Raw genomic sequence first — 18,810 nt, 5'->3', positions numbered from 1 at the left:
AACCATTGTTTCAAGTTACCCCATAGCTATTGACACTCTATACCCCAAGACAAACATTTAGACTATTAGCCCACACAGCTACAATGATGCACTTTCATGCTAGGTTTAAGACCTCATATTGAAGCTTATAGAGACCCCAATTGATGTATAGAACAATCTTGACATTACTTTGGTTTAGATGCAAGCATCATGAAGTCTCTAACACCATACATTCATTTGATTTGGTGAAAATCTGTTTTTTTGGACCAAACTCCAATAAATGACAAACTCCATGAAATGATGACTTCTCCCAAAATAGTTGGTCAAATGATACATTTTGTGTATGGTTCTCTAGAAACAAGGGTGGCTCAAGTTACTCTTTGGCTCAACTTACCCCACTCTCCCCTACAAATGCAGGATCTTAAATTGAGTCCGTTTTATACACCAGTTAAATAATACTGCAGTAACAGGAAATTTGAATTGACATTTTTGTAGGGGTTGATACATCTTGTCTGAAATTAAGATTCGACATCTGTATCATGGAAGGTCATTGTAACAACTGGTTATCGATGTATGAGAGGATTAACACACAGAGGACTAGTTGCATTTGTTAAATGTTCAGCACGGATGTGTCTGAGACTCATGGCTGCAACAGACGACAGTAATACTGTAGTGTTCAGTTCTCACTGTTACCACTGTAACCACACTCTTTATCCCCCCCCCCCCCAGAGAGAGAACAAAAGCCACGCTGAGACAGTGTTTTTATCTGAATTATTTATCTGCCATGCTGCTGTCAGTCATCTCTTAAAAGACATCTGAAAACAGGTGATTTTACTTGTTGATACTCTATGGCTAAAGTGGTGTTAACACACACACACACTTGCACCCACAGACTCACACAACCACATGCTGTATACACCCCATTCATTAAGCGAGCTGAGGTGTGTTTGCCCAACTCCCATGCTCCTTTGCATCGTCTGATCTACTATCTGCCGTTGTCGATAGGCGCGGTCTGCTCTCTCTCTCTCTCTCTCTCTCTCTCTCTCTCTCTCTCTCTCTCTCTCTCTCTCTCTCTCTCTCTCTCTCTCTCTCTCTCTGCTCGGCATGGAAATCTCTTACCGGTGACTCGCTGACTCCCTCTACAGCTCCCTATCTATCTCTCACACACTCTTGCTCTCCCTCACTCTCCCTCGCAGTCTTTCTCCTCGTGTCATGCTTTATAAGGCAGGGATCAGCGTGAGCATAAGTGAGTGTGTGTGAGCTCTGTCTTTGCTGCAGCATCCTGGGTCTCTGTGTGGAGGAGAGGAGGAGAGTTCCTGCTACTCTCCCAGCAAAGCGCACTCTAGGTGGGGGAATATCGTGGCCAGAGAGGGGGTTCTCTTGACCAGAAACAGTACAGTCCCAGGACAGAACGGACAGACAGAGACGTGTGGTGACTGGAGAGGAACGAAATAAGAGATCAAGAGGAGAGGAGCGTATTGCTGCCTCTCAGGCTTTGTGTTGTGAGAAACTAAGGGAGAAAATAGGGGAGGATAGGAGGGAGGGGGGCACACTCCTGAGATACAGGGATCCCAGGAGGTTTCAGCAGGGGGGAGAGGGCTGTACAGGAGGGGCGTGTCAAAGCTGAAGTGGAGGGGGTCTTCTCTGCTTCAAAGACAAGAAAGACAGAAGGAGAGGAAGAAAAATAAGTGAAGAGTGAAGGAGAGGTAACGGTTTCGCCACAGCGTCAGGAGTTGAAGAGGGTCTCGAGGGGGTCATGGTGAGAATGAAGAGGGAGAGAGTCTGCTGAGAAAAAGGAAAGTAGAAACAACAAGCAGAAGGTAAGGACAAAGGGATGTGTGCTCATTGAGTGAAGACTTGGTTTCTGAGGAAGAAGAAGAGGAGGAGGAGAGGTCTATCTCGTTGAGGCGTCTGGTCGTTTTCCCTGGTGAACTTCAGTCAGTCTACAGGACCCTATCATGGCCGTCCAACTCATGCCCGAATCAGCTGTCTGTTTGCTTATGGTGAGTAGGAAAGGTCCAGGTATTTTTACACACAGACACACACACACACACACACACACACACACACACACACACACACACACACACACACACACACACACACACACACACAGGCACAACCACACATATACACACACAGTCACTGAAGCAGGAAGCAAGATGTCACCCCACAATGGGAGATGTTGCATGAGCTCCCATGTACACTACTATACACCCTCCACAAATCTCCCACCTCTATCATAAAGAAATCAGTAGTTATGTAATATCATATTATCATCAAACAATGTACCATTTCATCAAACATGTCTGTGCTTCAACCCAATATGGGTACGTTTCCTTGCTTTGTCTAAATGCTCCACGTGCTCACAGGGATCTCTCTGCAGTGGGCTGGTTATGAGACATCACACAGAGAACAGATATCACTGTTACCAGATGGGCGATGTGCTGAATGTGCTGCTGATGTGTATGTGTGTGTGCATTCTTTTTTTCTCATTCATTATTGGCTAGAGCTTGATTTTGGCAATCGTCTTCTCTTTCTCCAGACTTAGAAAATATACCTTTTCTCATGAGAGGGAGAACACACACGACCCACAAACTCATAACACCACAACACCACAAGCAGCTTGTATAGGCCATTTTTATCATTTTAAAATACAGTGACATCTCAAGATGCCTTCCCGGCCAGAAGTAGAAATAAAATCAATGGACCCAAAACACTAGACATGCAATAGTCCATTCTAGTCATTGTAATTCTATGTGCTTGTCAGTTTCCTCCATCCCAGAGGGGCTTCACTGAACTACTTGTTATCTCCTCCTGTTATAGCTGTCTGTAGCCATAGCAATAGGCCATGTTACACGCCCAGGGATTGGACAGGAGGAGGGGGGTGGGGTGAGGGTGGATGTTAAGGGGGTGGAGGGGTGGAAGATGGAAAGGGGAAGAAAGGTGGAACATAAGTCAAAATATAGCTAGCATCATATCTTTACCTCTGTCGTAATTACTGACTTGAAATAGTGTTAGCATCCTGGTCCAAACATACAAACAGTATTTCAAATATATGCATGAATGAATAAACCTCAAAGGTGACTTCAGTCATGGACTCTGTGGAGAAACACATCACATCAATTGAAGATGTTACTGTAATTATTTCCGTATTATTTATGAAGAGTGGTTATCTAATAACTGATCAAAACTCAGTAATACATGTTTTCATTACATCCGATGTAATCATATGTCGTATTCATTCATTCGTATTCATAGTCACACTGTCATGTTCAGAGCTCAATCCTATCTGAAATCATAATGTATGTTCATGCAATTTAGAGGTTTGTGTGTGTGTGAGTGCGTGCGTGAGTGCGTGCGTGTGTGTGTTTGTGTGTGTGCAGGGATTGACATTAAAGTCTGAAAGCCACTTGCCCATCAGGACTCAGGAGGATATGTTGGTTTCATGAATATTTTGAGCACTTGTCCAAAAATGTAAATGAACTATTTACATGCAGAACTGCCATGTACAGTTGAAGTCGGAAGTTTACATACACCTTACCCAAATACATTTGAATTCAGTTTTTCACAATTCCTGACATTTAATCCTAGTAAAAATTCCCTGTTTAGGTAAGTAAGTACCACCACTTTATTTTAAGAATATGAAATGTCAGAATAATAGTAGAGAGAATTATTTTTTTCAGCTTTTATTTCTTTCATCACATTACAAGTGGGTCAGAAGTTTACATACACTCAATTAGTATTTGGTAGCATTGCCTTTAAATTGTTTAACTTGGGTCAAATGTTTTGGGTAGCCTTCCACAAGCTTCCCACAATAAGTTGGGTGAATTTTGGCCCATTTCTCCTGACAGAGTTGATGTAACTGAGGCCTCCTTGCTCGCAAACACTTTTTCAGTTCTGCCTACACATTTTCTACAGGATTGAGGTCAGGGCTTTGTGATGGCCACTCCAATACCTTGACTGTGTTGTCCTTAACCCATTTTGCCATAACTTTGAAAGTATGCTTGGGGTTATTGTCCATTTGCGACCAACCTTTAACTTTCTGAATGATGTCTTGAAATGTTGCTTCAATATATCCACATAATTTTCTTTCCTCATGATGCCATCTATTTTGTGAAGTGCACCAGTCCCTCCTGCAGCAAAGCACTCCCACAACATGATGCTGCCACCCCCGTGCTTCACGGTTGGGATGGTGTTCTTTGGGTTGCAAGCCTCCCCCTTTTTCCTCCAAACATAACGATGGTCATTATGGCCTAACAGTTCTATTTTTGTTTCATCAGACCAGAGGACATTTCTCCAAAAAGTATGATCTTTGTCCCCATGTGCAGTTGCAAACCATAGTCTGGCTTTTTGATGGCGGTTTTGGAGCAGTGGCCTCTGCCTTGCCGAGTGGCCTTTCAGGTTATGTCGATATAGGACTCCTTTTATATAGATATAGATACTTATATAGATATAGATATAGATACTTTCTACCTGTCTTCTTCAGCATCTTCACAAGGTTCTTTGCTGTTGTTCTGGGATTGATTTGCGCTTTTCGCACCAAAGTACGTTAATCTCTAAGAGACAGAACGCGTCTCCTTCCTGAGCGGTATGACGGTTGTGTGTTCATACTTGCGTACTATTGTTTGTACAGATGTACGTGGTACCTACAGGCGTTTGGAAATTGCTCCCAAGGATGAACCAGACTTGTGGAGGTCTACAATTTTTTCTGAGGTCTTGGCTGTTTTCTTAGCTGAAACTATAGTTTGTGGAGTGGTTGAAAAACTAGTTTTAATGACTCCAACCTAAGAGTATGTAAACTTCCGACTTCAACTGTAGGCCTTTCATCTACACATTGAGGAGGAATCAGAAAGACCAGTACTGCAATTCTTTGTATTTTGGTTGTTATCAGTAAACAGTGGGGAGGAACAGAAAATCAGTTTTAGGCTACTGGAATTCCTTGCAGTTTGGTTGTTTTAACTACTTGTTATCACCTACCCAATAGGGCAACCTCAAAGCATGCTCAATTTGTGTGACTGTTCAGTTCAGCTGCCCCAGGCAATAGGGCACCCCTTGTATGTCAGTCGCTGGTATGTGTGTTTGTGTGTGGCTTTGTGTCTGTGGCTGTGTGTGCATGTTTGCGTGGCTGTCTGTGGCTGCATGAATATTAATGACATTTCTGCTGTGTGTATTAATATTTCAGTTGAGGCAGTGATTATCTCCTGGTGTAATTACAGGAAGTGATTTTAATAACACACAGACTCTGTAAAAACCCACAGAAAATATAGACTGCCACAAATAATACAAATAATAATAACCACACAAAAACTAGATACCTGTAGATATATCTCCCTCTCTATCCCTCTACCTCTCGCTTTCTATTTCTCTTTTTCTCTCCATATCTCCCCGTGTGTAAAGAAGGGCATCTGCTATTATGTTTGTGCCAAGTTCACTGAGGGAAGCCATCTCCTTGGTGGGTGTGGAGGCTGCTTACACAACGAGCAACAGAAGGCTCACTCTTCCTCTTTTTCTCTCTCTCTGGATGTCTCTCTCTCTCTCTTTCACTCACTCACTCTGTCTCCTCTTTGGGGTGTCGCCTCTTGGAAAGGTTTAATGATGTTTTCATTTTAATTTAGCATGTTAATGTCATTCTAAATCTAAATTATGTATGGGGCTCTGGGGAAACACATGTTGCCATGGAACTATTGTCAATAGTCAGTTGTGATTAAGACACCTATCAGTTCAGTGTCTGTCTGAAAACATGCAAGGTTTTATGAAGAACGTTGTTAAGTTTCACACTATACAGATTCTTAGCCACAGTATTACCCCCTCCCCTGAAATACACACACAAACTCAGACCCCCTATCCTCATCACCATGGTTACAGACCCCCAACCCCATTCCAGCACCGCTGACTACGGACCCATCAACCTCATTAAATTAGTTGACAGGAAGTGACCTCGTTCAATTAGAGGGAACAGGAGAAATGACAGTGTGTTTGTGCTGGGGAGCCTTGTTGTTGTGGCTGATATAAATAAAGACATCCAGTAAATTGTGTTTTAGTTCTCCTCTGGGCTCCATCTGTCTGGAGCTAATGTGATTGGAGCTGAGTTACAGTACAGTAGCATTAATACTGAGTGGTCTCAGGCCTGTCATGGAGAGCAGGCCTAGGGGAGGCCAGATACAGCAAATATGATTGGATCTCAGAGCTGATTGACTGATGGTTTATGAGGGAGGGAGGGAGGGAGGGAGGGAGGGAGGGAGGGAGGGAGGGAGGGAGGGAGGGAGGGAGGGAGAATTGGTTATTACTTCATCCACAGCAAAGCAAAAGATAGCCATCATTTTTCAGCTGATGATGCCTTTTTGACTTGAAACTTGTGTCTCCGAATGAAGATGATATCAGTCATGGTTCTGTGTGCTTCTTTGTCTGCATGGCTCCTATGTGATCTGTTTTAGTCCATGCATGAACGATGCTGAGGCAGCCGCAGACTACAGAGAGACACAGTTTCATCTGATGTGAGAGGCGATAGATAGGATCACAACGGCTAACAGGAAATAGCCTATGGTCTGACCTCCACAGGACATGCTAGCATTACTGGTGTGATCCCCATCAGAAACCTCAGCTATAGCGCTAGCTATGTCGGCTACCATACTGGTTTGATTCATAACAGAAACCTCAGGTAGTGCTAGCTATGTCTGCTAGCATTACTGGTGTGATCCTCATCAAACACCTCAGCTAGCTCAAGCCATGGGTTCTAGCATTCCTAGATGGAGTCTGAGTGTGGTATCGGTCTTGAGGTCACTGGAGACAAAAGACTCTTATACAGTATCTAGCTGCGTCATTTCTGACTATGTGTTTGAGAATGGTTCTCTGCAGAAAGGGCTGACTGGGATACAGCAGAGAGCTTGACTAAGGGTAGAGAGAGGCTGTAGTGGCGCATATATACAGACACACACACACAGAGAGAGAGAGAGAGAGAGAGAGAGAGAGAGAGAGAGAGAGAGAGAGAGAGAGAGAGAGAGAGAGAGAGAGAGAGAGAGAGAGAGAGAGAGAGAGAGAGAGAGAGAGAGAGAGAGAGAGAGAGAGAGAGAGAGAGAGAGAGAGAGAGAGAGAGAGAGGCTAAGCGGATTACAGTCACACAGCTTCAGGGCTGTTCACTGCATGCGGAACTATAACAGGAGGAATGGCACAAAACCCACTCTGCCTGACAGAGATACCACTGAAACAAGCTCCCGGTGATATATGAACTCAATCTACTCAGTGTATAGATCCATGCTTTTCTTTTCAACAGGGAAAATATTATTTAATATATCTTCTGAGTGAATAACATTTGGGTAAATGTGACTCTGTAAGCAAAGCGTGTGGAACACCTGCAAAGGGTGTGTTCATGCCAAACTTGAATAAACCATGTGTGTGTGTATGGTTTGCACTATGGTCTTGATTAGGGGGCTTGAACTCCCCTCATCTCATCTCCTCAGTAGGCTCCATAAAATTATGTATATTTGTATCACTCGCTACACATCATCCCATTATGTGTGTGTGTGTGTGTGTGTGTGTGTGTGTGTGTGTGTGTGTGTGTGTGTGTGCGGGCGATTAGTATTGACATGTTCACTGATGGCATATGACCAGTGTGACATAGAAGTGAACAGGTTTAGAAGTGATCAACTGAGGTGAGAATTCTCTCTGTCATAATCTACGCAGGTGCGTTTTGTGTGCAGTGGTGATTATTTGATGTGATTTTTAATGTGATCTGCGGTTTTTCTTGCTGCAATTTAAGGATGGGGCAGAGAATGAGTAACACACACACAGACCAGCCTGTGCACTGCAGAGTAATCAATTAGACTACTGCATGATGTCATACTGCCAGATATTACATTACCCCTCCCCCTTCAGGACTACAATGGCGAGAGAGAGAAAAATTAGCTGTTGTAGATTTTGTTTCTCATTTGTTGCTGAGTGTCGAAGCGTGTAGCGCGTAAAAATCATCTGTTCTTGGTTGCAACACTCACTACCAAGCAACGTCAGCACAATAACTGTTCGTCGGGAGCTTCATGAAATGGGTTTCCATGGCCTAGCAACGGCACACAAGACTAAGATCACCATGCTCAATGCCAAGCTCGCCATTGGACTCTGGAGCAGTGGAAACACGTTTTCTGGAGTGATGAATGGCACTTCCGTCCAGCGAATGAAGCTGGGTTTGGCGGATGCCAAGAGAACGCTACCTGCCCCAATGCACAGTGTCAACTGTAAAGTTTGGTGGAGGAGGAATAATGGTCTGGGGTTGTTTTTCTTGGTTCGGGCTAGGCCCTTTAGTTCCAGGGATGTGAAATCTTAACATTATAGCATACAATGACATTCTAGAAGATTGTGTGCTTTCAACTTTGTGGCAACAGATTGGGGAAGGCCCTTTCCTGTTTAAAGAAGGGGGATACTTAGTCAGTTTCACAACTGAATGCATTCAACTGAAACGTGTCTTCTGCATTTAGCAGAAGTGGGTGTCGAAATTGACCGACAAATCTATGTATATAGCAGCCTATAGTGTTACGCCCTCATCTGTTTCACTTGTGCTTGTGCTTGTCTTCACCCATCTTCCCAATTATCCCCTGTATATTTATACCTGTGTTCTCTGTCTGTTTGTTGCCAATTCCTCTTGTTTGTTCAAGTTAACCAGCATATTTTCTGTCAGCTCCTTCCGTTTCCCAGCCTCTCTTTGCTAGTCCTCCCGGTTTTGACCTTTGCCTGTCCTGACCCTGTACCCGCTTGCCTGACCTCTCTGCCTGACCCTGAGCCTGCCTGCCATCCTGTACCTTTGCTCCACCTCTGGATTACTGAACCCTGCCTGTCCCCGACCCTGAGTCAGCTTGCCGTCCTTGACCTGTCTTTTCTTCCCGTTTGCTACAATAAACAGTGTTACTTCGACAGTCTACATCTGGGTCTTGATCCCTGATATTTAGCCTAATTTCGACACCCTAGAGCCCCCTTGTCGTTAGTAAAAGTCTAATTAAATTGAAGAAGTTGAAATGAATCATGCCTACTCCAATGTGCCTTCCTTCAGCACCATGAGCTGTCCATTTCCCACTGACTGTGCTGCGGATGCTGCTTCAACGATTCAAATATGGCTTATTGTAAGGTCAATAACTCAGATAAACTCATCATGGGCAAGAAACAAATTGTTTTTGATAAAATCAATTATAGTAGTAGCAAGCTATCAAAGTTGACCTCCGGTCCTCCTTCTCGTCTTCTCGCTCTCCTTCTGAAACTGAACAGAACATAAGCTATAGGCTAATTCGCACGCAAGGCCTAATTCAGGCCTCATCCCTAAATAAACATTTGACTCTCCTCCTGAACTGCCACCGTAGGACCTTCACAGCACAGCCATTGGTTAGGCAGCTCACAAACAAGTTTTTGATCAGCAAGAGCAGAGCAGGCTGCAGCTCAGGATTGGAATATCCATTGCTTTGTGTAATGCAGCCTAGTTTTATTGAGACGATACTAAAAAATAAGGTCAATAACTTATATTTTAGTGTGATATTGTGTGCCCAGTGGAAAATCAGAGATGAGGGGTTGCATCGGGCAAACATCGAGATGGATATATACTGTATAGCTCTCCTAATAAGCAACTAATTCTAAAACACAGAGAAATAGTGACATTTCATTAATTACAAATTGCATGACCCTCCACTAGACTAGATAAAAAAAATACTAAACCCTCCCCTTGACTGAAATGAAAAAAGCATGACCCTTCCCCATTTTCCTCCAGGTAAACCGACTAGCATCACTACTCTGGACGGTTCTGACTTAGAATATGTGGACAACTACAAATACCTAGGTGTCTGGTTAGACTCTAAACTCTGCTTCCAGACTCACATTAAGCATCTCCAATCCAAAATTAAATCTAGAATCGGCTTCCTATTTCGCAACAAAGCCTCTTTCACTCATGCTGCCAAACATACCCTCGTAAAACTGACTATCCTACCGATCCTTGATTTCGGTGATGCCTTTCCTTTGGCCGCCTTTCCTTCCAATTCTCTGCTGCCAATGACTGGAACGAATTGCAAAAATCACTGAAGCTGGAGTCTTATATCTCCCTCTCCAACTTTAAGCATCAGCTGTCAGAGCAGCTTACCGATCACTGTACCTGTACACAGCCAATCTGTAAATAGCACACCCAACTACCTCATCCCCATATTGTTACTTATCCTCTTGCTCTTTTGCACCCCAGTATCTCTACTTGCACATCATCATCTGCACATATATCACTCCAGTGTTAATGCTATATTGTAATTATTTCGCCTCTATGGACTATTTATTGCCTTACCTCCCCTACTCTTCCACACTTGCACACACTGTGTATATATATTTCTATTGTGTCATTGACTGCATGTTTGTTTATTCCATGTGTAACTCTGTGTTGTTGTTTTTGTCGCACTGCTTTGCTTTATCTTGGCCAGGTTGCTGTTGTAAAGGAGAACTTGTTCTCAACTGGCCTATCTGGTTAAATGAAGGCGAAAAAAATTAATAATAATAATATTAAAATGAAATGTTGCTTGCAGCACTAGAAATGTGGGTTTGATTCCCACAAAGGACCAGTACAAAAAAAGTGTAAAAATCTAAGTTGCTCTGGATAAGAGTGTCTGCTAAGTGACTACACACAGGTGCACACAGGTGAATGGCAACTTGCAGCCATACACCTGTGAAATCAGTTACTGATACAGACATGGTGGTGTAGCAGGGAGATTGGAATGCTGTGAGTTGAAATCCCAGCTGAGGACGTGTTTCATTTTAGTTAGTGTATAAATGAACATGCACAATGTAATCATGTGTGTCAATTATGTAAGTTAAAAGTACTGTGTGCGTAACTAGTTCCACAGCCTTTTTTTAGATAACATACCCAAATCATTTCTAGTTGAATGAACATTTGAGACAAATTGAACAAACACATCATTTTAAGTTTACAGAATTCTTTCATATATTTTTTCATATTGGAGCTAAGCTTAGGCCAACATTTATTTTAAAGTTAAGGGTACCACTTTGACCAAAAAGTGTTGTGGAACCAGTTACTTACTATTATTTAGTTAAAACAACTAGATTTGTTTTACAGTGTGTCAAGAGGGCCATTGGCGTGGCCTGGCACTCTTTGTCATGGCTATAAATGGCTTAGTATGGCCTGGCATGATTGGGCATATTATCCAGGCTGGAGGCATGATGGGGAGAGGCTGGCTGTATTGAGGGAGAAGGAAACACTGCAAACACAGACTTATTAATGGTTTAGATGCACTGTAAAACACAACCGAATCATCCATGTACATAATTACTCATATAGTGTAGTGTGTTCTGGAAGACTTGTTATTTTTCTCCTCCTGTCTCCACTGCTGCTCTGCATTCAGTTCTACTCTCTTCTGTCCATCCAGGGGACTGTGGGAGAGAGAAAGAGAGAGAGAGAGATATTCACCTCAGACCCACCGGTGTGTGACTGCACTGCATGCGTTAGAATGCGTACCCTAATGCGTTATGCATTAAAGTATCTCAACATCAAATCATTTCTGGGTGACGATTAAGTAACTTACTATGAAAGTTTTTAATTCAAATGTTCAAAAATAAACCAAAAAAGCTTCTTACCAAAGAGTAATTCCTCAAGCAAGAATTTAGCAAGGGCTGTCTGGAAGTGGCTTTGGGTTAGGGTGGGGAGGGTAAAACTGAAAACTAGCTGAATAAGGACTATTGGCGGAGCTTGGGGGGAATACCACTCATTATAACAGTCTTCTCATGAGTGTGTGTGGGTTCGTCTGTGGTTTGCGTGTGTTTGTCTGTGGTGTGTGTGAGACGCACGGGTGCGATTCTGTGTGTGTGTGCTTGTGAAAATATTCACCCCCTTGGCATTTTTCCTATTCTGTTGCCAACAACCTGGAATTAAAATTGATTTTTTTGGGGGGGGGGCTTGTATCATTAGATTTACACAACATGCCTACCACTTTGAAGATGCAAAATATTTTTTATTGTGAATCAAACAAGAAATACGACAAAAAAAATGAAAACTTGAGCGTGCATAACTATCCCCCCCTTCTCTATAAGCTTGGCACATCTAGCCACTGGGATTGTTGCCCATTCTTCAAGGCATGTTTTAATAATGGATTTAATGGTGCTCTGTGTAAAATACTACTTTAGTACTTAAGTATCAAAAGTAAATGTAATTGCTAAAATATACTTACGTATCAAAAGTTAAAGTAAAGATATGAATAATTAAAAAATCCTTATATTAAGCAAACCAGACGTCACAATACTCTTGTTTTTTTAATTTATGGATAGCCAGGGGCACACTCCAACACTCAGACATAGTTTACAAATAAAGCATGTGTGTTCAGTGAGTCTGCCAGATCAGAGGCAGTAGGGATGACCAGGGATGTTCTCTGTTTAGTGAGTCCTCCAGATCAGAGGCAGTAGGGATGACCAGGGATGTTCTCTGTTTAGTGAGTCTGCCAGATCAGAGGCAGTAGGGATGACCAGGGATGTTCTCTGTTCAGTGAGTCCTCCAGATCAGAGGCAGTAGGGATGACCAGGGATGTTCTCTGTTTAGTGAGTCCTCCAGATCAGAGGCAGTAGAGATGACCATGGATGTTCTCTGTTTAGTGAGTCCTCCAGATCAGAGGCAGTAGGGATGATCAGGGAGGTTCTCTTGATAAGTGTGTGAATTGGACCATTTTCTGTCCTGCCTAGCATTTGAAATGTAACAAGTACTTTTGGATGTCAGGGAACATGTATGGGGTAAAAAGTACATTATTTGGGGGGGAATTTAGTGAAGTAAAAGTTGTCAAAAAAAGAAATAGTAAATATGGTACATACAGTATACCCCAAAAAACTACTCCACTTTCAGAGTGGAGCAGTACAGTGTACTTCACTATCAGCATATTCTCTCTCTCAGAGACAGAGATGAGGCCTACCCACACACGTGATAAGACAGATAAGAGTGCTTCAGCTTGATTATCATAGCAAACACGGTCTAACTGTCTATTGTAGTAATTTCTGTTCCTCCCCCTACCACCCATTTACTAATCCACAGAGAGACAAAGAGACAGAGATTACTTCTAATGCTGTAACTTCCTCTAATGGGAGATAGAGTACACTTAACCAGACCAAATTACTCATAGCCCTACTGCTCTGTCTAATTAAAACACTCCATTACCCATATTACTCTGGGGGCTATTGCTCCTTCCTCCCAAAGTGTGCACTTGTTCACTTCACTTCCTTCAATGATTTGAAAGGAAATGACTGGTGTAAGAAACATTTAGCAAACTCCCACTAACACATGCCTCTAGCAATTCTATACTTTCATTTTGTAGGAAGTAGGCCTAGTGAACGAGTGAACACTGCAGGAGAAAGGAAATATCATTGGGATGAGAACACCCATGATGCTAGCTACAGATTGTACACTAGAATAATGTAATATAACTAAAGATTTTACAGGGTTTTATTGCATGTTGTGCGTTTGAATTTAGAAAATGCTCCATTATTAAAATGTTTTGCTCCATGAAGTAATCCAACAATGTGTACGCCGGCATCTTGTCTATTTCAAATTTGTGTACACATTGTTGAATTACTTATGGAGCAAAAAATGTATTGATAGCCAATGATGATGTGGTGCCAAGACAGTGTGGTGCCAAGACATCAACCTCTCACTTAACATCAGCAAGACAAAGGATGTAATCGTGGACTACAGGAAACGGAGGGCTGAGCACGCCCCATCCACTTTGATGTGGCTGTAGTGGAGAGGATCGAGAGCTTCAAGTTCCTCTGTGTCCACATCCGTAAGGAATTAACATGGTCCACACTCACCAACACAGTTGTGAAGAATGCACAACAATGCCTCTTCCCCTTCAGGGGCCCTCAGATCCTCAAAAGGTTCTAATGCTGCACCATTGAGTGCATCTTGACCGGCTGCATCACCGTTTGGTATGGTAACTGCTTGGCATCCGACCATAAGGTGCTGCAGAGGGCGGTGCGGCCCAGTATATCTCTGGGGCCAAGCTCCCTGCCATCCAGGACCTCTATACCAGGCAGTGTCAGAGGAAGGCCAGGAAAATGTTCAGACTCCAGCCACCCAAGACGTAGACTATTCACTCTGCTACTGCAAAGCAAGCAGTACCAGAGTTCCAAGTCTGACACCAAAAGGCTCCTGAGAAGCTTCTACCCACAATCCATAAAGCTTCTGACTATTTGCATTGGCCCTTTTTTTGCACTGACTCTCTTGCACTGACTCACTTGACTCTACGCACACACTCACACATACTTACACTGACACTCCAACACACACACACACTACATACACTCACACACACAAAACACACATGCATATTGATGCCACACACACACATTAATTGGAATGAAACAGAATCTGTATTCAGTTCATTACAATTTTAGTCACCTTATCTGCAGAAACCACACAACCGGGAAATAACAGTCTGGCTTCCACAGCAGTTATAGACTATAGAATGGTTAGTTGTTTTTAAAATGCATCGCCTTTCAGAGAGCTTTAATTCTCCCGTCATATACAAAGACAAAAGGATATTAGCACTGTTGATATGGTATATACATTTTTATGTTTGATTCATTTCTTTTGTGATATTTATTATAGCATGAGACTGGGGGTTAGGAAAATGATAACACCATACGCTACTGGAAATACATTTCACAGGATTACACATCAATATGAACTTTAGCTTACAGGAGAGACTTAAATAAATACAATTCATTAAATTAAGGTCCAAAGTTGGATAAGGCAGGATGAGACAGAATAGAGGGGAAAGAGGGGAAATACACTGCTTCCAGGAAGAAGCCAAGGCAGCAGCTAATGGGGATCCATAATAAATACAATACAAGTCAATGAGGGGAATGAAATAGGATGATTACATTTATTATCATTATGGAAGACTGTGATTAGATTCTCTACATTTACATTCCAATCAGAGCAGAGGGACTGTTACCACGGTAATAACAGCAGTAACACAGTTACTCATAATCATATTTATTAAATACATTCAAAATTCTCATTCAATTGAACCTTGTTATTTGTAGATAGATGGTGAATAAACTAGATGGCCAACAATAAAACTAACCAGAAATGTTTTCTCTAGGTCTGATGTTGTACCTTACAACATACACTGATCATACAAAACATTAAAGACACCTGCTCTTTGCATGACATAGACTGACCAGGCGAATCTATGTGAAAGCTATGATCCCCTATTGATGTCACTTGTTAAATCCACTACAATCAGTGTAACCACTTCAATTGATTCATTTTACCAGGTAAGTTGACTGAGAACACACTATCATTTACAGCAACGACCTAGTAGATGCCAGGCACACTGGTTTTTGAAAAACTGCAACGCTGGTGGGTTTTTCACACTCAACAGTTTCCCGTGTGTATCAAGTATGGTCCACCACACAAAGGACAGCCAACAATTGTGGGAAGCATACGAATCAACATAGGCCAGCACCCCTGTGGAACGATGTTGATACCTTGATGAGTCCATGCCCCAACAAATTGAGGTTGTTCTGAGGGGCAGTACTAGGAAGGTGTTCCTAATGTTTGGTATGCTCAGTGTAGTTTACAGATATAGCATGGAACACAAGCGTGTTGAAACCCAGGTCTGTATATGGGAGAACATGAATGTTCGGACATCTCAGATGGCTTCTTCCTCACATCCTCACAATTTAAGCTGTTTTACATGCTGCATAGCAGTAGGGGGCAGTGTCTGTTTATGTCTGTGAGAGGCTATTGGATTATACACTAGTGTGTTGTGTGTGTGTGTGTGTGTGTGTGTGTGTGTGTGTGTGTGTGTGTGTGTGTGTGTGTGTGTGTGTGTGTGTGTGTGTGTGTGTGTGTGTGTGTGTGTGTGTGTGTGTGTGTGTGTGTGTGTGTGTGTGTGAGAGCATCAGTGGAGAAATGGGTCATGATAACATAGGTAACATTAAACACTGCATATCAGTATGCCAATGCCCTGCATGTGGCATCATGACTGTCATATGCCATACTGACAGATGATGATGATTACGAACCTATAGTTTGAAATACGAACACTGAATGGTTTGAGCCATATAGACACTCGGCTACGTGGTTACTGGGTTCACTCACACAAACACACACGTTTGTTTTACTATCCTTGTGGGAACCAAACAATTCATTCACATTCATAATCCTATTTCCCCTTACCTCTAACCCTAACACTTACACTAACCTTAACCCTAACCTTAATCCCAAACCCCTAACCATAATTCTAACCCTAACCTCTAAACCTAAAATAGCTGTTTTCCTTGTGGTGAAATGTCCCCACATAATTTTTCTTATTTTACTATCTTTGTGAGGACTTTGTGTCTCCACAAGGATAGTAAAACCAAGAACAAACACACACACAGACACACAGGCACACAGACACACACACACACAGCAGATGCAAAGCACGGTGTGTCGCCTGCAGAGGCCGGGGGTTGCCCCTGACAACTGTTGCTAGGAGACCGAGCCAGAGGGACTTCATAGAGGAGCACACTGGTTCTCCCTCTCTCTCCCTCTCTCTCTCTCACTCTCTCTCTCACACACTCTCACTCTATCCTTGCTCTGTCTCTCTCCTCTCTCTTTCTCTCTTCCTCTCTCTCTCTTTCTGCAGTATAGAGAAAGACAGTTTTCTCTCAGAGCAGTAGTTTGGTTGAGAAGGTTGAAGGGCTTTTCCTTCATGTACCTCCAACACCACAGGGTAGTTTAGGAGACTTCAGTGTGTGTGTGTGTGTGTGTGTGTGTGTGTGTGTGTGTGTGTGTGTGTGTGTGTGTGTGTGTGTGTGTTGTGTGTGTGTGTGTGTGTGTGTGTGTGTGTGTGTGTGTGCGTGTGTGCGTGCGTGTGTGTGTGTGTGCGTGCGTGTGTGTGTGTGTGTGCAAGTATGTGTGAGTGCGTGTGAGTGTGTGTGTGTAAGGGATTGCTGGTTAATGAACTTTAGATTAAATGTCAAAGCCAGTCCCTATGGCTGACAACTGCCCTGCTCTCTCAAACATGGCCTGGGAGTCGGTTAACTCCTGACACATAGCTCTGGTAGTCTTCAAATATCAGGCAGCAAGGTACTCATCACATGTGCATGGTTCACCAAGGCATGTGTGCTGCATAGACAAGCATGCAAACCAAAAGGACCAGTGAGAGATTGTGTGTTTGTGTTTAATTCCTACTCATTTATAGATCTATCAATTTAATCTAGTTCATCTCCCCTCTCCAACATGACCCCGGTGTTTGTATAATGTCTGATGATTAATGTTGTTATTTGATTTAGTCAGTAATTAACCAGTAGAGTCTGGCTTACTGTTGTAATTCCTCAGATACATTCTGCTCAGGTCTGTCAATATTCCTACTCTTGGAAAAACCCTTTGGTGGCGGGGGCTTCGCCCTGCCGGCGTCTCGGGGAGGGTGGGGGCGAGAGCACCCACTGATGGGCGGCCATTCACATTGTCTTCGTATTGTATTGTTGCTGTTTTAATAAATAAATACAAATATTCACTTTGCACGCTAGTCCTTTGACTCTGCCAACACATTCTTCCTCTGGGATGTGTGGAGGGACGAACCAGGTTATTGCTCATAATGACTGTGATTGTGGTGCTACCAGAAATAGCCCTGCTACAAGGTTTTGGCTTTGGACTGCTGGTATCTAGAGCTTGTAAGCAATATGATATTGAACCTTTCTCGGCAGTCGATATGGTGGTGTAATGCTAGCTAACGGACTTCTGGTCATGGGAATATCAACTAATGGTACAGTATATTAAGTAGAAATTGATAGATATAAATTGTTAGTGCTTTGAAATGGGGGGAAACATCTATACAGCACCTTATTTCTGACGATATTATATTGATTTAATGTATCGATTCCCTTTCTTTTTGATAGATAGTTGACAGAAGCTAGTGCTAGTTGGCTGTACCTGTGCCAAGTGGGGTCATTTCTAAGTGGGGTCACTTAGAAATGTCCTTGTTTTTGAAAGAAAAGCACATTTATTGTCCATTAAAATAACATCAAATTGATCAGAAATACAGTGTAGACATTGTTAATGTTGTTAATGACTATTGTAGCTAGAAACGTCTGATTGTTTATGGAATATCTATATAGGCGTCAGGAGGCCCATTATCAGCAACCATCACTCCTGTGTTCCAATGGCACAATGGCACACATCTAATCCAGGTTTATAATTTTAAAAGGATAATTGATCATTAGAAAACCTTTTTGCAGTTATGTTAGCACAGCTGAAAACTGTTATGCTGATTAAAGAAGCAATACAACTGTCCTTCTGTAGACTAGTTGAGTATCTGGAGCATCAGCATTTGTGGGTTCAATTACAGGCTCAAAATGGCTGGAAACAAAGACTTTCTTCCGAAACTTGTCAGTCTATTATTGTTCTAAGAAATTGAGGCTATTCCATGCAAGAAATTGCTGAGAAACTGATTATCTTGTACAATGCTGTGTACTACTCCCTTCACAGAACAACGCAAACGGGCTCTAACCAGAATAGAAAGCGGAGTGGAAGGCCCCAGTGCACAACTGAGCAAGAGGACACAGAACAGAACAATCTTATGTACAAGACACAATTTAATCTGAGAGACACTCTCTTCTACTTTGAGCCATTTAAGGCTTTCAAAGAGGGAATGGTCAAGATGTGTAAGTGCTGGAAGTTTAAGAATAATCCTGACTAATTTGTTCTGATGTCTGCAATTTATTTTTTATTAACTTGGGGGCACTATTGTACCAGGAAGAGCACGCATAGTCAAAGTGGCACTGAACAAGAGACCCTGCCAATGCCCCCATTGCATTCTTATCCAGATATTT

The 18,810-nt window shown here is 42.6% G+C and overlaps 1 protein-coding gene across 5 annotated transcripts in view; it reads left to right on the top strand.

Moving 5' to 3' along the window:
* Nucleotides 1–1,161: 1,161 nt before the first annotated feature.
* Nucleotides 1,162–18,810, top strand: part of LOC110501892 (FERM domain-containing protein 4A) — a 188,610-nt gene continuing 170,961 nt past the window's right edge. For 2 of the 5 annotated variants that reach the window (XM_090207479.1, XM_090207472.1), the window contains exon 1: nt 1,228–1,982. In XM_090207479.1, coding sequence (XP_090063605.1) covers nt 1,938–1,982 — 45 coding nt within the window. In that variant the 5' untranslated portion in view covers nt 1,228–1,937. Of the gene's footprint in view, nt 1,983–18,810 lie in introns of all 5 variants that reach the window. The other 3 variants (XM_090207511.1, XM_090207278.1, XM_036955502.2) reach the window with 3 other exon arrangements.

Source organism: Oncorhynchus mykiss, chromosome 2 (assembly GCF_057628025.1).
Source record: "Oncorhynchus mykiss isolate SJ-2025 chromosome 2, ASM5762802v1, whole genome shotgun sequence".
Lineage (NCBI taxonomy): Eukaryota > Metazoa > Chordata > Actinopteri > Salmoniformes > Salmonidae > Oncorhynchus > Oncorhynchus mykiss.
The sequence above is the reverse complement of the archived record's forward strand: the minus strand, read 5'-3'. Positions and strand labels throughout refer to the sequence as shown.